General features: G+C 42.4%; 1 protein-coding gene across 1 annotated transcript in view; it reads left to right on the top strand.

The window, feature by feature from the left end:
• LOC141258993 (saxiphilin-like) overlaps window positions 1-21,514 on the top strand; it is a 111,443-nt gene that overhangs the window by 38,856 nt on the left and 51,073 nt on the right. Inside the window, exons 2-8 of the mRNA XM_073674355.1 lie at window positions 2,476-2,639; window positions 5,666-5,771; window positions 7,709-7,924; window positions 10,744-10,950; window positions 11,228-11,443; window positions 16,906-17,097; window positions 19,600-19,735. Coding sequence (XP_073530456.1) covers window positions 2,476-2,639; window positions 5,666-5,771; window positions 7,709-7,924; window positions 10,744-10,950; window positions 11,228-11,443; window positions 16,906-17,097; window positions 19,600-19,735 — 1,237 coding nt within the window. The remainder of the gene's footprint in view (window positions 1-2,475; window positions 2,640-5,665; window positions 5,772-7,708; window positions 7,925-10,743; window positions 10,951-11,227; window positions 11,444-16,905; window positions 17,098-19,599; window positions 19,736-21,514) is intronic.

The raw sequence follows: 21,514 nt of genomic DNA, 5'->3' as shown, positions 1-21,514 counted from the left end.
AGACCATCCGATCGTGGCTGTCTCCAGGCATTTCTCTTCTGGGACCAGGGCAGCAATAAATTCAGAGGACACAAGGTTCTTAACCATACCTGGGACTTTACTTGGGGAAGAGGAATATATACAGTATTTACAGGCAGATATAATGGATACGGCCCGACCGGTTGTCATCTCCCTCACAGGCGCTGCAAACATCTTCAGCCCTAGTTCCCTCTTTAAGTGAAGCATCTCTATGACTCTATTCTATAGCCCAAGAGAATCTTCCTCACCAGCGACAGTATATCCGGATCCTATATCTCCCCCACGTTTTAGCCTGGAGTCCTATCTTCCTCTGCTTCCTGCAGACTGAAAGTGCCCAGGGTCCTCAATACCACCGTTGAGTTTCTCCGGCCGGCTAACAGGACTCTTGCATAGGGAGATCGTCCGTAAGGTTCACTATCCAAACTCTCACTGAATCTTTCTGGAAACTCACAACTCGTTGCCTTGAGAGCCCACACTCTCTAGGCTCTCCTTTTACCCAATTAACTCTTCACTGTCATCCTGCTAGTAGACTCTCACTAACAGCTGTACCCGACAGTGACGTCTTGTGGCTGGTTACAAGTACTGCAGCCCACAAGGAATTATGTTAAGCTAAGCTCCAGACACACTTAATGTCTGATCATGGCACTAAGTTTTCCCCCTACTCTACTGACTGGACTACTGCAGCTAACCCCTTAGCTTGGCCTAACAACAGATCAGAGAGGTCTAACTCCGTGAACATTCTCTTTTAACTTCATCAGTGCCAAAGGAAGGCTACGTCCTTCCCCATTATTACACTGGCACCGCCCCCTTGACTGAAACCTGAATGCTACTGGGAGGAATAAAGTTAACAGCTGCTCCACCAATGGCTGTTAAAGGCAGGTGATGGCTGAATAATTCAACCATCATGTACCGTGAAAGATGCAGGCTCGGCTTGTGAGCCCTCATCAAACTCAGGGACCTGACATATGACATAACTGTACATTAAAGAGGGACGACCTTTCATCAAATTTTTCATGTTGAACTGGACAAATGATGTAATGGTCACTGCAGAGCATAACAAAAGTTCTTTTTATTTCACCTGTGTTGTGGAGATATTATTAGTCAAATAAGTGGCACATAATGAGTTAACTTTAGTTAAGTCCAAGTGGGTGTTATTAGATAGTTTTCACTGGGGGGAGTGTACTTCTGCCTCATGTATGGCACTGACCAATCATGAGCAGAAGGGCCTGTGATGATGTCATCAGGATTACAGGGTCACAGAGGGGTGGGAATCTTCACTCCATATATCTTCTTCAGTGCTTAGCCCTAAGGGTCAGTGAAAGTTTATTCAGACCCCCACTGATCAGAAATGTGTCACCTTTCTGCTGAGGTAAAATACCAAACCAACATTTTTGTATCTAGTAAGCGAGAGTATTGTCACAGTGCTCTGAGAAGAATGGTGCAGGTGAACAGTAACAAGATCCTGCTGAGCAGCCATTGAAATTGACATCAGAGGCATGATCAGTAGAGCAGGGACTAGCCCAGCCCCTGCTTCGGACGTCACTGATGATGCTTCATTTCGGGGTGGGAGCAGAGGCTGACATGTCAGATTTGAAAAATGGGTCTTGGTTATTAAGCTAAAAAATGGCTCTGTTACAAAGGGGGTTAAAAAAATAATTTGTGCTTTACTTATCCTTTTCAGGTCCATCCCTGATTGTCCACCACTTCTCAAGGTTTATGTTATTGTCTGCAGCTCTGACGTCACCCCGACAACGCTTCAGCAAATTAGTGGGCTCAGAAACTGTCTGAGTTGACGGCATAAGCTTTTCGGCACTAATGAGCTCACTTATTAGCTGCCAGCGCTGCAGACAATAACACACAACGGGTGCAGTGGTGGAGACTCAGTCACCCAGGGAGCGTGAGTAAAGCAAAGTTTATTTTTTTAAAACAAACTGCAGCAGGGGGCTTTAGGGTACAAGTCTGCAGTCACTCTATGTGACCGCTGACTTGTCAATCCTGACAGTGCGCACAGGGAGAATTCTCTGGTGCCGCCGCGTACATGCTGTCACGTGCGGAATAGAGTTGCGCAATATGCAATGCAAATGTATTGATGGAGGCCAGACACGTCTAGTCAGAATGTCCGAAAGTATGCAAATTGCATACTTGTGGTCACATGACCGCCTGCTCTTGGGGCTGGCACCAGAGAGTTTGCGCTGTGAGGACTTACAAGTCACAAAGAGTGACTGCAGACTTGTAGCCTAAGGTCGGACAACCCCTTTAAGTAGACTATATCCATATCAACACCTCATCACCAAATATTATAAATAACACTGGGGTAACATCAGTGGATGGTAATCAGATATGACATTTAAAAATTTTTCCAGAAAAAACAGCATACGATAAAATGGATTTATTGCAAACATATTTTTTTATGAACAACATTTTCATGCTTATTGTGTTATTTGATCTATTTTTCAGCTCTGAGCTCTGCAGCTCCCAATACAAGAAATGTCCGTTGGTGTGTGACGTCGGATGCTGAAGAACAAAAGTGCAATGATCTGGTGACCTCTTGTCATGTCGATGAGATTTTACTCAAATGTGTGAAAAAATCCAGCACCGAGGACTGTGTGAGAGCCATCAGTGTGAGTACAACATCAGGAAAGACTATGGGATATAAGTAATGCCAGTGATGCACTACTCTGCCATGGATCACACACATGTGGTGTGCGGGTATTACCACTTCGCTAAGGCAGGAATAAAAGTAAAAGACAATGTAGTTCATGATGCCAGGGTACACTGTATTAACTTCTGTTTCCTGGTGTGATGATATGTTGTGCACCCGATTGTCCAGAAAGCAGAGAGGCCAATAGGATACTGGTAAACTTTAATTCTTGCAAACAAATACTGGTAAATCCAGACAGGCAGAGTTTCTATTTCAATGTAGCAAGCACAGTTACTTTCCATTATGATAATGAAGATACACAAATGGTGCATTGACTCCTGAGTCCTAGCTTCTGCTTATCTGTACAGTCCCTATCACACAGCTGAGTGCAGCTGTGACTGTCCTCTCTCATACACCAGAGATCTGAGTTTCCATACCTGCTCCTCAGCTCATCACAGGCAAGGCCAGACACCACACCATGTCTCCTCCTCTCTCCCTCTCCCTGAGCACACACTGAACTAAGCCCAGGACCTTGGACAAGTGGTATAACCATGTGACCTTATTGTCATATATGGAAAGCAGGGCTAATTCATTAACTCTTAATCTCCTGATAGCAGAACATAAGTACATCACTTTATGCATATCTAAATTACTACTATGTACTAAACCATTCTGTATATTATCTGCAAAGGGAATATGAACATTGTGCACACATAATGAGGTAGCTGCTGACTCTGCTACATCTTGAAGGTACATACACATACAACTTTGGGGCACTACATATATACTAAGCAAATATACACAGGTGCTATCTGAAATATATATGGTTGCGCTGTTGTCGGCAGCTATAGTTCAGGTCTTGCTACTACGCCTCTGTAAATAAAAAGATAAAGATAATATCAATTTACGTGCCTCAACAACCATAAGGCCACGCTCAGTATTTGATCAGTATTTTACATCAGTATTTTTAAGCCAAAGCCAGGAGAGAGTGATAAATGCAGAAGTGGTGACGAGTTTCTATTATACTTTCCCTCTGATTGTCCCTCTCCTGGTTTTGGGCTACAAATACTGAGGTCAAAAACCTCACCAGATACACAAAGTGTGAACTAATGTTACCACGTAAAGTATCACGCAAGCTCACATATACCTCCACTATGGATGAACACTTGAGTGGGGTGAGCAGTATGAGCGCTCACACAGTATAGCGAACAAACTATCACTACATTAATACCCCTGAGACATTTCTCACTGGTTCCTTAGTTGCAGAGTGTCTATGCAGATATGGTCGTTGAAGCTCATAGTATATAAATGATGGCTTACAAGGTTGTCTACTAAGGAAAATGTCTACTAGTCTTCTTAGAGTGGCCGCTGAAAAACAATCTGATCACAAAGTGATCTCACTTCTTTGGGGCATCAGTTTCGCTTGAAGGACATGAGAGTGAAGCAGTTGTTGATTGGTTGCAGGGCTCACATGGCATAACAATGTCATGCAAGCCCCGGGAGTCCCAGTGCTGTCATTGCTGGAATGGTGTCGGCACCGGAAGGGGGTACAGGGGAAATAAGAAAGGGTTGCCCAAGTAGTGTAAATCCCTTTAACAAAATGCTTTACATTATGGCATATGAGTATGGATTTGATGAAAAGCTTTAGATCACATATCTGTTTCCATGGACAACCATAGAACATGTAGAGAAGTTATCTATGACAGAAAAAAATGACAGAACTCAAAGTCTGTACAAAATAATGAGCTGATTACCATTATTCAGAGAGAAATTATCCAGATGCAGCTGTCCTTTTAAGCCAAAGCTTTTCTGAAACAGTATTCACACTTTGTAGCTGTGGTGTGTTTTTGTGTCACAATCATGTTATCATGCAGTTTTTTGCTGCGGTTTTCAAAATTTGAGGCAAATGGTGCATTTTTTGCCAGCAAAACACTGCGGCCGCAACATGTGAAAGCAACCAGAAGGAGTGGGTTCTTTTTTTTTTTTTTAAATAAAACGCAAAACAATTTTTAGATCAATTAAAATAAATAAATAAAAAAAGAATGAGACCTGCTTCTTTCTCCTCCTGGACTGACCTTTCATTCTTTAAATTATTAATTCACTGGTAAAATCTGTCTTCAGTGAGTACAGATTTTCCCATTACACAGATAGGAGATGACAGTTGGTGCTGATAAAGTTCTATGGAGAACTGTAACCGATGTTTAAGGAGAACTTGCAGCAGACTGTCATCTCGTGTCTCACTAATTGGGAAATCTGTCTTCACTTAATATACACTGCTCAAAAAAATAAAGGGAACACTTAAACAACAGACTATAACTCCAAGTAAATCAAACTTCTGTGAAATCAAACTGTCCACTTAGGAAGCAGCAATGATTGACAATCAATTTCACATGCTGTTGTGCAAATGGAATAGACAATAGATGGAAATTATTGGCAATTATCAAGACACCCTCAATAAAGGAGTGGTTCTGCAGGTGGGGACCACAGACCACATCTCAGTACCATTGCTTTCTGGCTGATGTTTTGGTCACTTTTGAATGTTGGTTGTGCTTTCACACTCGTGGTAGCATGAGACTGACTCTACAACCCACAGAAGTTGCTCAGGTAGTGCAGCTCATCCAGGATGGCACATCAATGCGAGCTGTGGCAAGAGAAGGTTTGCTGTGTCTGTCAGCGTAGTGTCCAGAGGCTGGAGGCGCTACCAGGAGACAGGCCAGTACACCAGGAGACGTGGCGGGGGCCGTAGGAGGGCAACAACCCAGCAGCAGGACCGCTACCTCCGCCTTTGTGCAAAGAGGAACAGGAGGAGCACTGCCAGAGCCCTGCAAAATGATTGTGTCAGAGCCGCTGCACCTAGTAAACTAAGTGATACATTACTGGAATCAGGGTCTCTTTTCCTACATTATGCTGCTCTCAGATGAAATAGCAAAAACCTGCTGACAGATTCTATTTAATAAAAAGTGAATGGAAGAAATCATTATCGGTGATGACCCTATTGTTTTTCAGAATGGAGAAGCAGATGCTATTTCTCTGGATAGTAAAGACGTTTACAAAGCTTCATTACATCCATTTAATTTGAAGCCCATCGTGACTGAAGCTTATTCTGAGAGAGGTGAGTGCTGACCTTAGGCCGGCGTCACACTACCGTATAACACGGCTGAGTGCTAAAACATCGCATAGCACTCATCCAGTGTTATACAATGGGGCAGCTCAGATCAGCGATTATTTTCTCATGGCTATTCGGCATGAGAGAACAATCGCAGCATGCTGCGGTTTGCAGCAAGACTCAATTCACTCACACCCGTACAAGTTTATGGGTGTGTGTGAAACATCAGACTGCACTCAGATGTCATCCCAGTGCAGTTCGATATACGCCCACTCATGCCATGGAGGAGATGGAAAAATGACTTTCTCTGTGTCCTCCGCAGCTGTGCTGCGATCTTCTCTTGCGAGAGGATCGGAGCACAGTAGCATGGCACTCGGCTCACTCTCGCAGCAGAGCAGAAGCCGAGGGTTTTTAGCGTATGGCATCCGATGCTCTACGCTGGTGTAATTCCAGCCTTAGTAGTCACCTCTAATCATTGCTGTGAAAGAACAAAGGTCGTTAAAATTTTAATTTCATCAATATAGAACTGATAAACTCAAACTGATAAAACAACATGGAAGTTTTCTGGGACTTTTATATTGATGACCTATCCTTGTTGGTATAGTGTGAATTTTGGTTGCAAGACCTATATCTTGGTGTCTAAATCGCTGTGTAACCACAGTCCTAGGTTGAGTCATCAGTATCAGAGTGGTGAGGGTCTGGCTACTGGCACCCACATCAATCAGCTTATTGAAGGGGCAGCTGTACACTGGAATTGGCACAGTTCCATGCATTATAGAAAAAGCTGCTCCAGCACCTCAATATAATAAAATAACTTACTGAAATGAATTAAAACAGGTGCTCTGTTACTGCTGGTCCCCGGCAGCATGTGAGTGTATAGCTTTTAGATTTCTGAGACTTGTTCTTCCTTTCCATATACCTGTGTTAGCAGCAGTGAGCTGGTAGGTAATTAGCTCTCTACTGGGAGCCCTGGGTGGGACTCCCTTATATATAAACCCCTGCAGACAGACTGACAGTTATTAGTTTCCAGCTAGACCTGGTCTCTGGCATCTTGCTCCTGTGTAATTTTGTATATCCTGTTGTCTGACCTCGGCCTGTACTTTGCCTCCTGAGTTTGTCCTGACGTAACTTCCCGGTATTTATCTAATGTGACAACCCCTCTTGCACTGCTTCGCTCCTCTGGCCAGCGTCCTGATTTTGTCCTGACATGACTTCCCGGTATTGACCTAATGTGACAACCCCTCTTGCACTGCTTCGCTCCTCCGGCCAGCGTCCTGATTTTGTCCTGACGTAACTTCCCGGTATTGACCTAATGTGACAACCTCTCTTTCTCTGGTTTGCTTCTCCGACCAGCAGCCCTTCCATGGAAACAATTCAGTGGACCCCATTTTTTGTCCACATCCCATTACAGGGGTTAAAGGGTGAAGGCCAGGGTTTCTCTGGAATCTGCCGGATGGAGTGGCTTGTGCCAAGTCTGTGCAAGGTAGCCATTTTGAGCCTGTGGCCTCTGACAGACATAACACCATGTTTACAAGCTTGGATTCAGCAAGTGTTCCTCAGCACTCTGCTAATATGGGATAAAGTTGCAGATGGAAACTATGATGAGAATTTGAAGCAATTATAACGTGTGCCGTATTCTTGTTGAGTGGCCCGAATGGTAATGCAGATCTCTCCTATTCAAATAAATGTTAGAGGTCTCGCAGTACCAATCAGGAACGCCAAATCAGGGTGTTATTAGAAACCTTATTATTTTATATATTTGAGCAGATATAGTAGAGAACACAGTATGTAGAGCCTAGAGCTCAAGCTAAATACGATCCACCATTAAACATAAGATATGAAACCCCACCACACACCATTAAACATAACATATAAGATAATTATAATCATCTCTTTTATGTGAATAGTCTTTCTTGTCTGATCAATGTGTTTTATTTGGATAGAACATACCCCTTGTATGAGGCATCACCAGAGTGTGCTTGGAGGGAAAAAAATCAAAATAGGAGCATTTGTACCAAAATGTGATGAAAAGGGAAACTACGTTCCAAAGCAGTGTCATGGCAGCACCGGTTACTGTTGGTGTCTTAACAAAAATGGTGAAGAGATCGAGGGAACAAAAACTCCGCCAGGCACTAAGCACCTAACATGTGAAGATACAGGTATTAGTCTGTTCATTAAGTGTGGTGAACAAAATGTCTACATTGGGTTTGTTATACTATATATATATATATATATATATATATATATATATATATAATATATATATATATTTATATATATATATATATACACTGCTTAAAAAAATAAAGGGAACACTTAAGCAACAGAATATAACTCCAAGTAAATCAAACTTCTGTGAAATCAAACTGTCCACTTAGGAAGCAACACTGATTGACAATCAATTTCACATGCTGTTGTGCAAATGGAATAGACAATAGATGGAAATTATTGGCAATTATCAAGACACCCTCAATAAAGGAGTGGTTCTGCAGGTGGGGACCACAGACCACATCTCAGTACCAATGCTTTCTGGCTGATATTTTGGTCACTTTTGAATGTTGGTTGTGCTTTCACACTCGTGGTAGCATGAGCCGGACTCACCCACCCACAGAAGTTGCTCAGGTAGTGCAGCTCATCCAGGATGGCACATCAATGCAAGCTGTGGCAAGAAGGTTTGCTGTGTCTGTCAACATAGTGTCCAGAGGCTGGAGGCGCTACCAGGAGACAGGCCAGTACACCAGGAGACATGGAGGGGGCCTTAGGAGGGCAACAACCCTGCAGCAGGACTGCTACCTCCACCTTTGTGCAAGGAGGAACAGGAGGAGCACTGCCAGAGCCCTGAAAAATGACCTCCAGCAGGCCACAAATGTGCATGTGTCTGCACAAACGGTTAGAAACCGACTCCATGAGGGTGGTATGAGGGCCCGATGTGCTCAAAGCCCAACACTGTGCAGGACACTTGGCATTTGCCACAGAACACCAGGATTGGCAAAGTCGCCATTGGCGCCCTGTGCTCTTCACAGATGAAAGCAGTTTCACACTGAGCACATGTGACAGACGTGACAGAGTCTGGAGACGCCATGGAGAGCGATCTGCTGCCTACAACATCCTTCAGCATGACCGGTTTTGGCAGTGGGTCAGTAATGGTGTGGGGTGGCATTTCTTTGGAGGGCCGCACAGCCCTCCATGTGCTCACCAGAGGTAGCCTGACTGCCATTAGGTACCGAGATGAGATCCTCAGACCCCTTGTGAGAACATATGCTGGTGTGGTTGGCCCTGGGTTCCTCCTAATGCAGGACAATGCCAGACCTCATGTGGCTGGAGTGTGTCAGCAGTTCTTGCAAGATGAAGGCATTGAAGCTATGGACTGGCCCGCCCGTTCCCCAGACCTGAATCCGATTGAGCACATCTGGGACATCATGTCTCGCTCCATCCATCAATGTCACGTTGCACCACAGACTGTCCAGGAGTTGGCGGATGCTTTAGTCCAGGTCTGGGAGGAGATCCCACAGGAGACCATCCGCAACCTCATCAGGAGCATGCCCAGGCGTTGTATGGAGGTCATACAGGCACGTGGAGGCCACACACAATACTGAGCCTCATTTTGACTTGTTTTAAGGACATTACATCAAAGTTGGATCAGCCTGTAGTATGCTTCTCCACTTTCATTTTGGGGGTGACTCCAAATCAAGGCCTCCATTGGTTAATAAATTTGATTTCCATTGATGATTTTTGTGTGATTTTGTTGTCAGCACATTCAACTTTGTACAGAACAAAGTATTCAATGAGAATATTTCATTCATCCAGATCTAGGATGTGTTATTTGAGTGTTCCCTTTATTTTTTTGAGCAGTGTATATTAGCTATTGTACCCATTCTATGCCCGGGTGGTGAAGGTTTTTATTGGTATGTTTCTGGCGCTATTTTTTTAAGACACTGTGTGTGCGAATTTGCATAGTGTCTTCAATAAAATGGCGCCAAAGATTGAGGTATGCGCACGCACTGACTCCGGCGTCATTTTATTGAAGTAGTGTACTGCAACATCAACATAGCAGTGCAAGGTTCCTTGTCCTACCAAGAAAGGTGAGACACATGCAAATGTCACAGACTGCTAGAAAGAAGAAAGCTGTGCAGCACAGCAGAGAAATCACTGCATCATAGATAGCTAGTAAGTAGGGATGAGGGGGATTTAAAGATAGACTCAGGAAAGTATACAAAAAGTGTCAGCCAGAGCTTCACTCATTGTATTTTATCCCAGGTGAAGAAAATCAGCTCACTGTCATGAGAGCACTGCCCTTACAGAAATAGAAGGTGAGGTTTTTCGCCACATGGGGGGGCAAAGAGGCTTATTTCTGTGAGTGAAAAGTACATACACTGTTGGATCAAAGATTAGCCTTCTTGCAAGGGCAATAAGTTGTCACATCTGAAGGAGTCTGAATGCTGATTCCTGAGTTTGAAAAGAAATGTCAAATCAGAGATGACAGGGAGACTGTTTTCGGCATGTGAGGCATGGGATCCAGCCTTTTCTTGTTATCCTCTGCCCAGCATAAAAATATCATTTTCCTTACTTCTTCACTGTGCAACAATCATTGTAACCATTGTAACCATTTTGAAAGAAATTCATATTTGGACTCCTCTACTGTTCCTTTGTTTGTCTCCATAGTTTTCCTGTTGGATTCCATATACAGCATTGCTCCTCCATACACAAGGAGTACAATAGAGCAGCAGTGCACACAGGTTATACACCTCTATAATACACCTTTATATTGTACTAAAAAGTCCCATCAAAAATTAAGTTACAACTTTATCGATCATCTGATTTTTTTTAAAATCTGCAATATTTGAGGACCTTCTTTCCCTAAAATAAGAATTACAGGATACCACATCAACATCAATAAATATGAAGATGTACACTACCAGTAATGTGTTTGTATCATTCAGTCTTCATCAAATCTTGGTTATCTTATATCCATTTTTAGCAAACAAACCTCCCTGCTTGAAGGAACGTCAGAAACTGCTCAGTGCTAAACCTTCACCAGCAGTTTTTGTACCGGAATGTGATGAAAAGGGCAACTATCGACCGGAGCAGTCCCACGTCTACACCTGGTGTGTGGATGAATATGGAGAAGAGATTTTTCAATCTAGAAATTTCCCTGGAAAACCACGAAAACCATGTGTAGCTTCTGGTAAGAGTCTGCTTTACTCTTCCATCCTCTACCTGTGCATCAAGACAGTGATTACAGATATAACACTACAGCATAATGATTTATCACTAATACATTGTGACACTGTAATTGTATAATGTCACGAAAACCCATTGTTGGGCTCATTGTTATTGCATTTTGAAGTTATAGAGAGGAAGGTGTATTTAAGCTCTCATGTACTGAAAAATAGTTGATGAAAGTACGGGATGAAGAGCATCCTACAATAAACATAAATATTCATTTATATTTGTCTTATCAGGTGAACCGCTCTGCATAAAAAAACGTAATAAAGTGCTCGGCGCAGCAGAACCTTTACTAGGATCCTTTGTACCTGACTGTGATGAAAAAGGCTACTTTAGTCCATTGCAGTTCCACGGCAGCACCGGATACAGTTGGTGTGTTACAGACAATGGTGAAGAGATCAAGGGTACAAGAACTGGACCGGGGCAGAAACCCCCTACATGTGAGGTCCCAGGTGAGGAACTACAGAGTATATCAGGAATTAGATGAGCCTCCAATCTACCCTGTGATTCTGCTTCATTTGCTAACATTAAGTAAAGTGCATCTGGCACGAGACAGGTCAGCACTCACCAATACATTTCTAAAATATTCCGTTAAAATATTTAGACAATAGCAGCTAAGTGAACCTAATAAACCTGTCTTCAAACTGTGAAGAGGAGGAAGTGCGGGGGGGACTCAACTTTTGCATGTTCAAACTTTGACATTTTTATTTAAAAGGAATCTGTCAGTAGGATCAAACCTGCGAACCCGTCTATATCGGCATGTAGGTCATAGGAAGCTGAGTAAAATGATACTTTGATATCTGCGATCCGATGTCTTATTCCAGAGGAATCCACTATTACTTATACTTAAATGAGCTTTTAAGATCTCTGGGCTGGACACAGATATGCATGAGAATCTGTCTCCAGAGCTGATTGTGTATGAGAGGGGGCATTACCAGTGTGAGACATGGAACTAACACAGAACAGTAGAACTGAACTTTGTCTCTTTACAGACACATTTGCTGCAGCTCTCACAGCTCTGCTGCATTACAACCCTGTCTGCCTGTGAGATGGAAGGTGAGAGGAACCTGCAGATGTGTCAGGTATAATCACACACAGCTCTGCAGTGAGATCAGGAGAGCAGAGAGCGGCCATCACACATCACACTGGTAACTCCCCCTTTCCTTTATAATAATCTCTGGAGACAGATTCTCATGGAGATCACTGTCAGCACATAGTCCTGAACTGCTCATTACATATAAGAAAAACATGGATATCTCTTGAATAAGACATCGGATCGCAGATATCGGTATAATTTTAGTTAGCTTCCTATGACCTACATGGCGATATAGATGGCCCAGGAAGGTTCATCCTACTGAAATATTTCCTTTAAAGCATCTGTGAAGGGGAATTGTTCAGGAAACTGATCTATTAGGCAGTGTGGGATGGCTACAAGTTCACTGGAAAATCTGATAAGTCTCTGCTTTACATGGACAGCCTATTATATTCAGTGAGCACAAGTTGATGCTTCTTTTCCTCTGCCTTATGTGAACTGAACTGCTAAAACTTATCAATAAGAGCGCCAACTACAGGTCATCTTGGGATCAGCTTGTTGTCTTGTACAACCCAATTATAGAGGACCTTTCAGCTCTCCTGACATGTCTCTGAACTTTATGTTGTACTGTTCCTCTGTTATTGCTCCTTACAAAGCTTAACCAAATTGACAAATGGGTGTAACTCCTTGTTAATTAAGTACTTCCCTGAACACTATTACACTATTGGCACAGATTAGACAGTGTCAGGCTTTGTGAGGTCAGCCACTTATGACAAGGTGAATGGTAACACCAAGTTGTCACTGTGATCAAACTTTTCCAGGAGAAATAAGAAAGGAAACGCGCTAAGTAGAGGAATGCTAGCACTTAGTATGTCAGGAGATCCTCTAAAAAAGTAATAGCCTTATACTTTACAATTGGTGGGCTTAACATTCCTAATAAACATTCCATAAATGGGTTGTCTGGCGTAAAAAGATTTTTTCTCTTAGACATGGGTTGCACTAAAATAACAGATATAGTGTCATAGAACTGTACACTGTACATGGGCAGAAAGCCGCCAATCAGTGGTGTGGGTGGGGTTATACAGAGCTCAGCATTCAGAGAACTGCTAGGTCTGCAGCAGATAAAGTAAGCAGCACTGTAACTGAATCGCTGGAATCAGGGTCTCTGCCCCTACAAATTTGATGCTCTCAGATGGGGTAGCAAAACCTGATGACCGATTCCCTTTAAATAATATCCTTAACAGTATTTTCAGATCCCATTCCAAATATGCAATGAATGCCACTGTTTCATATTAATTATGGCTGGGCAAGCAGTGCAGGAAAAGTAGCTTCTTCCTGTGTGCTGCACTAGCACACAATGTAAGCAAGCAAGTAACAGACATCCAGTGACCCAAAGGCAGAAAATAAAACTTAAAAGCATTGCGACAGTGCCAAAGACTCAAAGGCCCCGATTCATCCATTGTGGTTTGTTTTAGCACTTTTCTTTTTTGTCTTGTGGCATGCATTGCCCCTTTTTGTGCCACATTCTTCACTTTTTTGCATAAAGTTAAAAATGGCCTTTGTTTTTGGCTTTAACTTTTTCTGTTGGTAACATTTTAGCGCAAAAAGACACAAATTTTGCAAAAATTGTGCAAAAAATGTCTGGAGTACATAACATCATTCCAGGAGGAGACTGGAGTACATTTGCCCCAAAAATGTGCAACTTTTTGAAAAGTCGCAAATGATGAATTCTGCAAAAACATCTGAAAAGCCTAAAACTCGCCCACAATGGAAAAAAATAACTAAAACCAGAAGAACACATAAAAAAGTGACTTTAACCTCCTACCGACATATTTATGGCAATCTCTGACAGCGACATTTATCACGCGCAGGGAGGGGTGCACGTCATTCCATCCGTCCACCGTCGTGCCCGTGAAGTGATCATGGGGTGCTGATGGGTTGCCAAGACAGCCAGAGGTCTGCTGAAGACCGTTGTGTCTGTCATTATGATCCTCCTGTAAAAGCCAGCCTGTAGCTGATGCACCGCTATGTATAGCACAAGCGATCAAACGATCGCAGCTTCAAGTACTATTAAATGTACTAAAAAGTTTTTAAAAAGTTTTTAGAAATATGAAAAAAAAAATCAAATCACCCCCCTTTTGCCCCATTAAAAAGAAAACAATTAAAAAGAATAAAAAATACACATATTTTGTATCACTACAGTCATGGCCAAAAGTTTTGAGAATGACACCAAAATTATATTTTCACATGATCTGCTGGCCTCTGGTTTTTATTAGTGTTTGTCTGATGTTTATATCACATACAGAAATATAATTGCAATCATATTATGAGTACCAATAGGTTATATTGACAGTTAGAATGAGTTAATGCAGCAAGTCAATATTTGCAGTGTTGCCCCTTCTTCTTCAAGACCTCTGTAATTCTCCCTGGCATGCTCTCAATCAACTTTTGGACCAAATCCTGACTGATAGCAGTCCATTCTTGCATAATCAATGCTTGCATTTTGCCAGAATTTGTTGGTTTTTGTTTGTCCACCTGTCTCTTGATGATTGACCACAAGTTCTCAATGGGATTAAGATCTGGGGAGTTTCCAGGCCATGGACCCAAAATCTCTATGTTTTGTTCCATGAGCCATTTAGTTATCACCTTTGCTTTATGGCAAGGTGCTCCATCATGCTGGAAAAGGCATTGTTGGGCGCCAAACTGCTCTTGGACGGTTGGGAGAAGTTGCTCTTGGAGGACATTCTGGTACCATTCTTTATTCATGGCTGTGTTTTTAGGCAAGACTGTGAGTGAGCCGATTCCCTTGGCTGAGAAGCAACCCCACACATGAATGGTTTCAGGATGCTTTACAGTTGGCATGAGACAAGACTGGTGGTAGTGCTAACCTCTTCTTCTCCGAATAAGCTGTTTTCCAGATGTCCCAAACAATCGAAAAGGGGATTCATCAGAGAAAATGACTTTGCCCCAGTCCTCAGCAGTCCACTCCCTGTACCTTTTTCAGAATATCAGTCGGTCCCTGAAGTTTTTTCTGGAGAGAAGTGGCTTCTTTGCTGCCCTCCTTGAAACCAGCCCTTGCTCAAAGAGTCTCCGCCTCACAGTGCGTGCAGAAGCACTCACACCAGCCTGCTGCCATTCCTGAGCAAGCTCGGCACTGCTGGTAGTCCGATCCCGCAGCTGAAACAGTTTTAAGATACGGTCCTGGCGCTTGCTGGTCTTTCTTGGGCGCCCTGGAGCCTTTTTGACAACAATGGAAGCTCTCTCCTTGAAGTTCTTGATGATGCGATAGATTGTTGACTGTGGTGCAATCTTTGTAGCTGCGATACTCTTCCCTGTTAGGCCATTTTTGTGCAGTGCAATGATGGCTGCACGTGTTTCTTTAGAGATAACCATGGTTAACTGAAGAGAAACAATGATACCAAGAACCAGCCTCCTTTTAAAGTGTCCAGTGATGTCATTCTTACTTAATCATGACTGATTGATCGCCAGCCCTGTCCTCATCAACACCCACACCTGTGTTAATGGATCAATCACTAAAACGATGTTAGCTGCTCCTTTTAAGGCAGGACTGCAATGATGTTGAAATGTGTTTTGGGTGTTAAAGTTCATTTTCTGGGCAAATATTGACTTTGCAAGTACAGTAATTGCTGTTAAGCTGATCACTCTTTGACATTCAGGAGTATATGCAAATTGCCATTACAAAAAATTAAGCAGTAAAACTTTGGAAAAATTACTATTTGTCTCATTCTCAATACTTTTGGCCATGACTGTACATTTGTAAAAGTTCAGTCTATCGAAATATAAAGTAAGTTAATCCAATTGGTAAATGGCGTAACAAGAAAAAAAAAATCGCAACTCAAAAATTAAGGTTTTTTTTTACAGTAAAACGAAATTAGAGGCAATCTCAGAATCATACGTATCTAATCCAAAATGGTCTCAGTAAAAATGTCAGCTCAGGGCGCAAATAATAAGCCCTCACACATCCCCATATACCAAAAATTGAAAAGCATTACGGGTCTCAGAAAATGGTGACACAAGCAATTTTTTTTTTCACAAATTTCCTAATTTTTTTTTCACCACTTAAATAAAAAAAATTGTGCAAGTCTGTGTAATCGTATTGACCTGGAGAGTCATACTGTTAGGTCAGTTTTACCTTATAGTGAAAATGGTAAATACAAACCCCCCCCAAAAAAATTGTGAAATAGCACTTTTTTTGCAATTTCAACGCACTTGGATTTTTTTCCTGCTTTCCAGTGTATCTCTTGGTAAAATGAATGGTGTCATTCAAAAGACAAGCACTCATACGACTATGTGGACGCAAAATAAAAAAGATATGGCTCTTGGAAAAAGGGGAGGAAAAAAATGAAAATGGAATATGGTCCAGGGGGGGGGTGGGGGGGGGGGGAAATGAAGGGGTTAAAGAAGGCAACAATGAAAAGACTAATATAGTGCAAACAAAAAAAGGGTGCAAAAGCAATAGTGAATTATTTATGACCACAGTACATGGAAAAAGGAACTTATGACACCTCACACTGCTTCACTGCATCCTGCTGCTTTACTGTAACATCAAAGGGTTGAGTATGGGTTGCGTTCCTTAAAGGGAATCACCAGGTTTTTGCCACCCAATTTATCATCTGCTTAAGGACCTGACCATGTAATGTTCTTTGGCAGTAGCAAAGAGCAATGGTGATAACGGGCAGCCTTCCTTTATGGAATTATTTTTCAAATAGCGGAAAGTAACAAGGCAACTCTGCTAACCACTTATCACCCCTTTTTAAAATCCCAATTTTCATCTACATACCTACAAGTGTCTTTGTCACATTTTACAATAAAATGGTACTAAATGTCTATTACAGTCTTTTACATAATTATGTATTTCAGCTCCTGGGATGCTGCACTATGCCGTCGCTGTGGTGAAAAAATCAAGTAGTTTCCAGCTTGATCAATTGAAAGGCAAGAGATCTTGTCATTCTGCGGTGGGAGAGGCAGCAGGTTGGGTCGCTCCTTTGAATGTTCTCCTTAAAAAGAACTTACTGTCGTGGGAAGGACCTGAACTAAAATCTATTCAAAAAGGTAACAAGAGGGTATGGGTACAACAGAGGATGGGTGATGCACTAACCAACTAGCTTCATCCAATAAATTGTATTGGACTTGACTGTCCCCATGGGTCAACAGGAGAAAATATAGTGAATGAATATAGTGAATGGCAATACAGTGTATATAGACCCTACGGCACTCTGAATATCCTAAGTACAGATCTGTGCACATCATGTTGTTGTGTGCATGAGACCTTTGGATCCCTGAAGTTCACTGAGTGTCACCTAGAAATGATTATATTCCCACTGTAGGGATTAACTCACGTTGGTGTGCATTAAGCATTAGGTAGCGTTCACACAGGCAATTCAGGTTGCACAGCACGAAAACAAACTCATAAACATAAATCCCTAGCCTTGTCCAGGCGCTAACTAAACAGAACAGACCCTGGCTACAGGCTAGTCATACACAGCTGAGCTAGCCCCAGCTCGGTCAAACAAAACAGCTATTGTCCATAGCAGTCACTGATAGTTGCGGGTTTCTGCACGCGATCTGTGAAGACTCTTCTCAGAGAGGCATTCTAGCCTGTCTCTCTCTTTAGCTCCAAAACACATCCAATCTGGTCAGCTTCCCTCAGCTGACTGACTAAGGATAAAAGCTAGCATGGTTGTCTGCACAGGGCCAGCCCCGTGATCTAATCTGATCCTGTGGAGCTAGCATTTAACCCTAGCCTACCTGACTTTGCTACACCACTTAAAAATCAACAATAATGTTAAAAAGAATATTAGTGATATACTTCAGATTACTACTATTACTTTCCATAATTCCTCTTTACCAAAAATTGCCCTGTGCAGATCACCAGTCATTCTGCACTAATTCCTAATTAAAGTTCTAGGAAGTGCTATGCACAACTAGATCATACTAGTACCTACATACTGCAACCCAGAGGTGGACACACACAGAAAAGGGCCCCTGTGCAGGAAATGTATATGAGCCCTTTGCAGTCCAATAGTTTTGTCTATTATAGAAGCTGTTTGCTGCTGTGGAGGTGTTAGGGGGCCCCCTTACATTTTGGACCTTTTGGCTGTACAGGTTGCATCAATGATATATCCACCTCTGCTTCCAGGGATGTACATAAAAATCATAAGGCCCCTTAGTAAAAGTTCTAATTGTGCCCACACCCAAAAAAACAAAAACAATAATATTCAGCTGGGTCACAGAAGAGCACAACTTACAAAGTAATTTTCCTCCTATTGAAGCCCCTAGATTCCCCTTTCATTGCCCCTATAAACTATGATGACAACAAAAGTGTTCCCCTAAACACAGTATGATACCCCCACAGTGAATTCCTCCATAGTACCCTCCACACACACAGTATGATGACCCTATTTTACCCTCCCCTTAACACTCCCGGGAAAATATAGTGACCCCAACACAGTATGATGCCTCAACTGTGATCCTCACACAACCCTCCATATAGTATTATGGGCCTCCATGCAGTATAATGGCCCACACAACACTTGCACAGTATGGTATCACCAAGTTAATCCTCCACACAGTATGATGGACCCCATACAAACCTTCAGATTGTATAATTGCTTGGATATAGTGTAATGGCTCCCACATAACACCCAAACAGTATATTGGCCCTCAAATAGCTTAGCATACAGTATAATAGCCTCCTACATAGCCCTGCAAACAGTATAATGGCCCTTCACATAGTCCTCCAAACAGTATAATGTACTCCACATATCCCTCCAAATAGTATAATGGCCTCCACATAGCCCATCATGTAGTATAATGGACCCCGCATAACCCTTCATTTTGTATAATGAGCCTCACATAGTCCTTCTATACAGTATAATGGGCCCCACATAGCCCTCCATGTAGTATAATGGGCCCCGCATAGCCCTCCATGTAGTATAATGGGCCCCACATAGCAATCTATGTAGTATAATGGGCCCCACATAATCCTCCATATAGTATAAAGGGCCCCACATAGTCCTTCCATACAGTATAATGGACCTCCACATAGTCCTCCAAACAGTATAATATACGCCACATATCCCTCCAAATAGCATAGTGGCCCCCACATAGCCCTCCATTTAGTATAATGGGCGCCACATAGCCCTTAAGTTAGTATAATGGGCCCCACATTAGCCCACAATGAAGTATAATAAGCCCAACATAGCCCTCCATATAGTACAATGGGCTCCACATAACTCTCCATGTATAATGGGCCCCACATAACCTTCCATACAGTTTAATGGGCCCCACATAGCCCTCTATATAGTGTAATGCACCCCACATAATCCTCCATACAGTAAAATGGGCCCCACATGCCTGCTATGACCTACCTGTCTTCTTCGGCTATCCTATTAACTTTTAATAAGAGAGAACATACATTTATATACTGTAATTGTGCAGATAGGAAGATCTATTAGACTAATTTGCAACTGTACAATTTTTTTTCACTAGCTGATCATATTCAGTGCTCTTCTATGTGTATTATTGACATATTCCGCTCCATTTCCACCATAGTTGCCTCAGAGATCTTCTCAGCAAGCTGTGCCCCAGGAGCCCAAGAGGCGAACCTGTGTGAGCAGTGTGCAGGTCAGGAAGATAAGTGCACACGTGGTCCTGGAGAGCCGTACTATGGTGATGAAGGCGCCTTTAGGTGAGTTACAGTGTAACTGGTTAGTCTTTTTTGATAGAAGGAGAGGTGAGTATTGTATTTTTTTTAAATCAGTGACTAGTGGTCAAAATAGAGTATGGAGGACCATGGGGGGTGCACTGTATTGTATGGAGGACCATGGGGGGTGCACTATATTGTATGGAGGACCATGGGGGTGCATTATGTTGTATGGAGGACAATGGGGGTGCATTATATTATATAGAGGACTATGGGGGGGCATTATATTGTATAAAGGATCATGAGGGTTGCATTATATTGTATGGAGGACCATGGGGGTACATTATATTGTATGGAGGACCATGGTGTGCATTATATTGTATGGAGGACCATGGGGAGTGCATTATATTGTATGGAGGACCATGGGGGTGCATTATATTGTATGGAGGATCATGGGGAGTGCATTATATTATATGGAGGACCATGGCGAGTGTATTATATTATGTGGAGGACCATGCAAAGTGCATTATGTTATATTATATTGAGGAGCATGGCGAATGTATAAAATGATATTACATTATATGGAGGACCATGGCGAGTGCATTATATTATATGGAGGACCATAGCGAGTGCATCATATTATATGGAGGACCATGGCGAGTGCATTATACTATATGGAGGACCATGGCAAGTACATTATATTATATGGAGGACTATGGGGGTGCATTATACTATATGGAGGACCATGGGGGTGCATTATATTATATGGAGGACCATGGGGGATGCATTATACTATATGGAGGACCATGGCGAGAGCATTTCATTATATGGAGGACCATGGGGAGTGCATTATATTCTATAGAGGACCATGGGGAGTGCATTATATTCTATAGAGGACCATGAGGAGTGCATTATACTATATGGTGGATTATGGGGGGCGCATTATACTATATGGAAGGCTATGTGTGGCCATTATAATATTTGGAGGGCTATGTGGGGGCCATTATACTGTATACAAGCAATTATACAGTGTGAAGGTTTGTGTGGGGTCCATTATACTGTTTGGAGGGGTAGAAAGTCCAGGAAGAGACCAGCAATCGCTTCATCCATAAAAAAGGTTTATTTCAGTAAAGATAAAATCAGCAACAGTTCACACAGCAGTACTCCATGAGGCATAGAGGGAAACCATAAAAAGATAAGGCAATACGTTTCTGACCTTTGTGGTCCTTAATCACTGCCGGTTTGGCGGGCTATTGGGGGCCATTATACTGCATGCAGGGCTGTTTTTTGGGGTCACAGTTGGGGGATCATACTGTATTGGGGTCAACATACTTTGCCTTGGGAGTTGAAGTGGGGTACTGTAGGGTCATTATACTGTGCATGTGGAGGCTAATATGGAGGAATGCACCATGGGGGTATTATACTGTGTTTGTGGGGCACTTTTATTGGCATCATACTTCATAGGGGCAATGAAAGAGGAATACAGGACTTCATCAGGAGATAATTACTATGTAAAGGCTGAAAATTTGTGAGGGCTGCTCTTCTGTGACCTCGACAATTTTTTTATTTTTTGGGGGGTGGGGGGCCCAATTAGACCTTCTGCTATGGGGCCCCATGATTTCTATGTACGCCCCTGCCTCAGACAATGGATATTATCCTACAGATAAAAATTGGTGCTGATGTATAAATGCTAATGTACCGTTTTCCTTTTTCATGTAGATCTCACTGTCGAAATGTGATTCTTTTTGTACAGATGTTTTTGTACTGTGCATCTATATTTAAATTGCAATAAGAACTAAGTAAAAAAAAAAATAAACACTAGTG

The sequence above is a fragment of the Phyllobates terribilis genome, unplaced genomic scaffold (assembly GCF_046119375.1).
Source record: "Phyllobates terribilis strain yellow unplaced genomic scaffold, ASM4611937v1 Scaffold_3__8_contigs__length_932513732, whole genome shotgun sequence".
NCBI classification, from domain to species: Eukaryota; Metazoa; Chordata; class Amphibia; order Anura; family Dendrobatidae; genus Phyllobates; species Phyllobates terribilis.
Note: the sequence above shows the minus strand (reverse complement) of the source record. Positions and strands in the feature narration are given on the sequence as shown.